This window comes from Oryzias latipes, chromosome 9, assembly GCF_053564925.1.
Source record: "Oryzias latipes strain Hd-rR chromosome 9, Olatipes_Hd-rR_3.1".
Taxonomy (NCBI): domain Eukaryota; kingdom Metazoa; phylum Chordata; class Actinopteri; order Beloniformes; family Adrianichthyidae; genus Oryzias; species Oryzias latipes.
The window spans coordinates 8,936,030-8,943,418 of NC_136245.1; the positions used below are offsets into that span (position 1 = coordinate 8,936,030).

The 7,389-nt window shown below is 35.6% G+C and overlaps 1 protein-coding gene across 1 annotated transcript in view; it reads left to right on the plus strand.

Annotated features, from left to right (window-relative positions):
- Nucleotides 1-1,163, plus strand: part of hk2 (hexokinase 2) — a 55,286-nt gene extending 54,123 nt beyond the window's left edge. The window contains exon 18 of the mRNA XM_004072867.5: nucleotides 145-1,163. Coding sequence (XP_004072915.1) covers nucleotides 145-277 — 133 coding nt within the window. The 3' untranslated portion in view covers nucleotides 278-1,163. The remainder of the gene's footprint in view (nucleotides 1-144) is intronic.
- The last annotated feature ends 6,226 nt before the right edge of the window (nucleotides 1,164-7,389 follow it).

Here is a 7,389-nt window from a genome sequence, read left to right on the forward strand (position 1 = left end):
TCAAAGACCAAACAAAATAACAATCCAATAACCTCCACAGAAGCAAATGTCACATAATTGAAATCCCGTTTTAGAGGGGAGATTTTACTATCCACACATTTCCATGGAGTTAATGTATTTCTTTTCTTTTTTTTCTTCATAAAGTTTCGCCAGCATCATGCAGGAAACCCTGCAGGATTTGGCCCCACAGTGTCAGGTGACGTTCCTGAAGTCTGAGGACGGGAGTGGAAAGGGAGCCGCTCTGATCACTGCTGTGGCCTCCAGGAACAAGAGCTAAACCCCCCGAGACAGACGCAGCACTGACGGGATGGATTCACTGAGGTGGAGGGAAGTTACACGCTCTGATGAGATCTGCTCTGTAGCCCCCAACTTTTTAGTTTTTAGTTGTTTGTGTTGTTTTAGGAAACCGTCAGACATTTAGAGACAGGCTGTAAAGTTGGTTTTTAAAAGTTGATGCAGCGATGTTGCACTGTGAAATCAGACTGTTACGAGCTCCAGGGTCGATTTTTGTGAGCTTTGTATTTTTCCCAGCTGTTCTATTTTTAAACATCTGTAATTTATAGCAGATTTCAGCACATTTACAGGTCAAGGTCAGAAAAACCATCCATCACCTGTCAAAAGCAGCACAGAAAAGGCCATATTTTTATATAAGTCTCCAATCAATTAGAAATCTATGTATGTGTTTCAGGAGGTTTTTGTTTAGCTATTTGAATTAAAAAATATTGAGAATTCCATTTATAAAAGTGCTTTCTGTCTTGTTAACATTTTTACTTCTTGTTGAATTTGAATGAAAACACATGCATGAAATTTGTATGAAACAGTTTTGTGTGAAGATGAAAAGTGAACCCGTGAATAATCATGCGATGGAAGTTATTATGATGCAATGAAAGAAAAGACACTCGCTTGTTTCGGTCAGACCTGGCGACTTGCAGAGGTCTTGAGCTGCTTTTCTGTAAGTAAAGAACCTGGATCATATTTGGAGCTGTGACTCCAGGTTATAGAGATGGAAGCGGGACGAGTCTGGAGATATTTGCCTTCTTGACTGCTGCATTTTACCTTACAACCAAATATCGACACAAGAGCTCATCTGTCTGCTTCACAAAAAAAAAAAAAACTTCAATGGAACAATGTAGAAAAAATAAAAATAAAGAGTTACACAAGTTTTTTGTCGGATCCTCATTAACACTGCAATGTTGCTGAAATGCCGTTTTAAACTTTGTGCTGAAATTCTGTTGAAACCAGAACAAACACACCGATACAATTTCTTTATGATTTTGGTTTGGTGGTGACTTGATGAAATGACTGGAAAGGAATGTTTGGGACTTTATCAAACCCAGGAGACGCTGTGTTAGACACCCAAATGGAAACGTTACCTAAACCTCTGCAGGTTTCTCATGAATACTATTTATGTAACCTCATTTAAAAATTTCTGATAAGCTCTTGCTGTTTTAGTCAGAAGTGGGTGGAATAACTTAAAACTACACTCAAGTAAGGATGATGCAATTCAAAATATTACTTTAGCAAAATACCTAGAAGTTCTCAAAGAAAATATACTTGAGTGTGAGAAGACAAACAATATAAAATCAATTAAACAAAAGAGAAAAATGTATGTAAAAAATATATTTTTTCAAAGTAAAAGAAAACTTTAAACAAAAAAAATTTTTAAAAAAGTATTTAGCATAATCATAGACTTCACATGTATATAATATAAAATGATCTATGTTTCAAATTGGCCTTTATTTGATAAAAAAAGTATTTTTCAAAAATATCTGAAGCGAATGATCTATAGACAGCCATAGAGATATCTGATAATAAATCTTCATTCACCTTCTAATCCATTTTTCCCCCCTTTCGGGGTCACGGGGCTGGCTGAGCCTATCCTGGCCACTTGCGGGCGAAGGCAGGCCACAATTACACACATTCACACCTAGGAACAATTTAGAGTAACCAATTAACCCATGAAGAATGTTTTTAGGTGGTGGGAGGAAGCCGGAAAAAAACCTACGCATGCACAGGGAGAACATGCAAACTCCACACAGAAAGGTCCCCCGTTGATGTTTTGGTTCAGGTCCCCCCAGCCGGGACTTGAACCAGGGGCCTTCTTGCTGTGAGGCAAGCCATAATCCTTGTTTTCTTTTATTAAAGCTAAAAAACCCATGCAGTCTCTTCGCGTTTCAAGTTGATAATGACTTGCAGACATTTACATACGCCACTATCTGTAGACACTAATGCATCCCTAAAATAGATGACAAAAATGTTCCTAATAATGGAAAAAAAGTAAAGATATGAAGCCCTTTATAGCCAAGAAATCTTTTGTCTTTTATAAATGACTCAAGAGCAAAAAGTATGGTCAAGTAAAACTACTGGAAGGCAGTGTAGACAAAAACTAAATTAAATGAATGTGGTTGGGTTATTTTAAGCCATTAGCATCTACATCCACTTTGTTTTCTGTATGCAACAAGTTGGTCCAAACATTACACACTGTACTGTGCCAAGGGAACGGAGAAGTAGGCAGATAATCCAGCTCATTTGTGGTGCAGAGCTCTGCAAAGGTCTGGTGTCTGTCAAATATGCAAAGCTTTCTCTAATGACTCAAACACAGGAGGTTTCTATTGAGTAGCTGTTCCTTGAAATGTTTTGTTAAAGGCTTCACTGTCAAAGAGTCTAATTAAGCAGGAAACGCAAATATGCCATTACTGTGTGTTGATTGATTCGCTCGATAAAAAGTAATTCAGAAAGCTCCAGAAAACCATATATTAAATGTTTATCAGGGCACACTTTGTGCCGTTCATTAAAAACATGCAGGTTTAAAGTAATCCTCATGCAGATGAGCTTCTCACCTCAATCAGCTCATGAAACTGCATGCCGTTCAATTAGTCCCAACAAATGTGGCACTGTTTTTTCTGGCTCGTGGCTGAGACGCAGACATCTGTAATGAGGCTTCAGTGCTTTTGAGTGCCACATGCCGCACAAGACACGCCAGTGATGCAGAAATTACTGAGAGGCTTTGCCTTAATGTGGTTCAATAGACATGCTTTCTGTGAACTTTACACCAGTTGGATCATCAGGAAAAAGCTCTTCTTGCGTGGCTCGATTATTTACTTATTTTAATTGCAATTTAAAATAAAATATCAAATATCCATTTTAATTGTCAAATTAGACATTTCTAGATGAATTTTGCTACACATTTACCAGAGAACTTTTTGAAAATGAAATGTCAAATACCATTTTCTTTATCGTTTTAATTAGGTGACAGAATAAACAGTTTTGAAGAAGAAAATGAAAAAGCATTTTGGTGGATTGCTTTTTCATTTTAATTTTGAGTCATTTGATGCAGCTTCATTTTGAAAATGAAAAAGCATTTCTGGTTTTGACTTTTATTTTTACTTTTTCTACAGAATCGCTTCCTTAGATTATTACTCCCCATTTTGGATTACGCTGATGTTATTTACTTCAATGCTTCTTCAGCCTGCCTGCACTTCCTAGATGTCATCTACAATTCTTTGTGCTGCTTTGTCCTTCCCTCCCCTGATAGTACTAATCATTGCACACTGTTTGAACAACTAGGCTGGCTTTCACTTCCAGGTAGAAGGCAATTTCACTGGTTTTAATTCATTTTTAAATGCATTTATCTTGACATTCCTTTTTACTTGAAACAGTACTTAGTGCCTTTTAGCTCATAACATAACCTACGACATATTAACCAGGTATTTTTCTTTGTTCAGAGAGGTAAAAAACAATCTGGGAAAAAACAATTATTGTGTTAAAGCTCCCTATGACTTAAACAACCTTCCTTTATCTATACGTTCCATTTCATCTTTATCTTTGTGTAACTCTTGTGCTATCCTAGGCACTTTAACATTGGGAGTTGGGTCATCTAGACCCACTAGACAGTGCGCTGAACCTTTTTTCTTCAATGATTTGTGATCTTCACTGGTGTCCATGGATTTCATGAAATCTTTCCACCTTTATCCACCTTTGTCATGGTAGGGAAGGAGGGTGGGGTCATCTAAGATAGCACAAGGGTTAAGAAAGTCATTTGCTCAATGTCTTTACTTTAAAATTCATACATTTTCTGTGGTTTTCCTTTTTTCAGTATCTTTTTCCCCCCCCAAATGTGTTTATTTAGACTGTCTTACATGTCATGTTAGTTAGGTAGATATGGACATTGAGAGTAAATAAACAAATACAATAAATATGGATTCTGCTGTTGCAGTTTCATGTTGAGGAACAATATATTCTTATTCCTGAGATGTTCTCATATGTGAATTTTTCATAGTTGTCTTGCTTTTTTTCAAACTTTTATTTTTCCTAATTATTTTTCCAAACCCCAAACATTGATGAAGGTATGAGTGTGTGAGCGTTTAGGACTTAATACCAAACATTTTCATGTCATCTTTTCTTTTCTTAAGTATTGGATCACAAGGATACATTTTATTTTTATTTAAATGAATCAAAAACATCCGGACTTTTCCAAAATTCAGTTTGTAAGAGCAGCAGGAATTCTTTAAATGATTTTCTTTTGTTCTCAGCTTTTTTCAAAATGAAATCTTGCAGCTCCTTTTCAGTTTCTGAAGCTCAGGACTTTTTGCTCTGATGTGTGGGATGACTTCTGATTAATTTTAGAACAGCGCTTGTATCAAGCATAAGGACTCTTTAAGAAGTATACTCAATATTTAACTAGTGCTCCGTTCTCGCTTTTAATGACACTGCCTTGAAGCAGAGCCTAAAAAAAAATCAATGTGCCTCAATTATCATTCTACATATCCTTCACCATCTGCTACTTTTTTCAAAATGGATAATGAGACAGTCATTAAGAACATGTGGAAGAGCGTCTCAAAGCCATTTTTGACGAAGGAGAGTTTGAAGACGTTCTGAGCTAAAATTCCAGTTATGTGACCTAAAATAATCTGGACTGGCTTTACTGTATAAGCAGCAGGCACAGGCAGAAATGCATTTGTGAAAGTCATTTATTTAGCAAAGGACACACGAGGAGAAGAAAAGAAACAAAACAGTGCAGATTATGAACACCAGAAACCGGAGAAGTCAGAGCAGAAATCGAAAAAAATAAATAAAAAAACAATGGGCCAAAAGAGCTTAGAACATTTATAGAAGGGGATGTTGTTTTACAGCAGAAAATCTTTGAATCATCTCCATCAAGCAGATGCAGTTGCATGGCCTGCACGACGCAGACACAAGTTCACAGAATAAAAACATGCGCTTTCACATTATTCATACCACAATATGCATTTTTATTTTACCGCCTTTAAGCTGAAAATATCCTCCGTTCTTTTATTCAATAGCTATGAGATCACTGATGATCCAAAACCTGCAGTCACATCGTCGTGTGATCACCGAGCTGGAATACTAAAAAAATACACAATTTCATCTTTAGATTCAGATGTTTCACAGCAGAGAGACATTTTCATCTTAATGTAAAAGTCAAAGCAGGCACAGTGGAGGCACATTTAAAGTACAGTGATTTACAAATCAAATGGCCCTTACGTGAGGATCAATCAAAGCTTTCGGTGCTGAAATCATTTGCTTCAGGTCATTTCTGCAAGAAGTTGTCAAATTTAAACTAAACTTTCAGGAAAAGAAATCCTCCGGGGACTGCCCCCTCTCGTTAATGGGAGAAAAGCAAAAACTAAAGTTAATTATGAGCCTGCATGGTTAACCAGCTTGATGCTTAGTTTTCTCAAAAGACTCGTCCTTAAAAACAAGAAAGCAACAGGCGGCAAAAGACAACCAACAATCTCTGCAACCATCAAACCAACGTCTCAGTCTCTTTTTTTTTTGCACCATGAGACATTAGAACCACACTTTAGCATTTCAGACAGACAAGAAAAATACATTTATCACAAATATTCCAACATATAAACCACTCCATAAAGACAGAAAAATTCAAAAAGATTTTTTAAATAAAAACTTACTTTTAATTTACAATCAGAAAAAAACATTATACAAATTCTAATTTACCAGCAGTTATGATGTGTGTATAAATGACAGAGGAGAGATGCCCTTTTGTTAGAGAGGAACATGTGCTGCCTTCTCATGAGGCTTTTCAAGCGAACTATGGAGGGAGTTTAGGGAATTAAAGATTATATCGGATCTTATGAAAGACCAGTCTTAGCTTCACCCACTGATTCTGGGGGAAAATGTCTTTTTGAAATCTTTTCCTAGTGACACTGCAGGAGACTAAGGATGTATTTCTATTAAAATAGATTTTTGCTGTAATAACTTACAAAATAATTTGGATTTGTAATGAGCACAAATATTTTGAAATAAAACCTAAACCATTAATCTGCTCATTCTATCATTCTGTGACAGCGTTTGTCTCTCAGTCCCGCTCCTCAAGGACCCCTACCTTTCATCCAATAATTTATTTTCCACCTCATTTAAATAGAGAGCAGAATGAGCCGACAGAGACCTGATAGGGAATACTGTTTCAGGATTGAGTCACTGAGCTGCAGATGTTCTGGAAATACTCTTCTTGAAATTATTTCAAACAGGTTTTGGAAGAATTTCGCTCAAACAAAATGCATATAATGCAAATGCTACACATTCTATTGTTAAGCTCTTATAAACTTGTCTGACATTTTTCTGATTTACAGATTTTGGGATGAATTTGAGATTCCTTTAAAATGTTTGAAAATCACAAGAGCAAGGTTCTACAACTCATGCAAAAAACAAAAAAAAAAGCCCTATATATGTACACATTTTAAGACATTTAGTGAATTACGTCACACATTTGTCCCAGCCCAGTGAAACAAAAGCCACTCGTCTAAAAATACATTGGGTTTCCAGTTTAGGTATTTTAGAAAAAAGGGAAAATAAATTACATTCACTTTTTATTTATCCCTAAAACCTTTAAATAAAATATTCTGTTAATTAATTTTTGAAGCGCTGTACTGTCAAGTGTTGATCTAAACACATTAATGAAGTGTGAGTAAATTTTTATAGGTACTTTTTCCTATTTACCTTTTTTAACAGCAAAGCATTGAAATTCATAAACTTCATGCTTTAACCGTGTTAGGATATTTGATGCATGAGAAAGTGAACTAAAGAAAGAAGTGGATGCTGCGACATCTCGGTGTGACTTACTAGTCAAAGGTAATGTTGCTGCTTTAGTCTGTTTTTTTTAATGGTTTGTTATATTCTACAATATTTCCAAAATTCGTTTTAAATAGGAGTAAACAAATAACACAGCTACATTTCTCATTTAAAAAAGTAGAAAAACAAAATAATGAAGTGTGTGTTTCATTTAAAATTATTTGTTTATTGTTGTAAAATGATTGCGAAATGATAATAAATGTTTATGGTATTTTTAGGGTTGGGGAGGAAAATAAAAATGTTGATCCAAGTTTCCCAATTAAAACAAAATAAAAC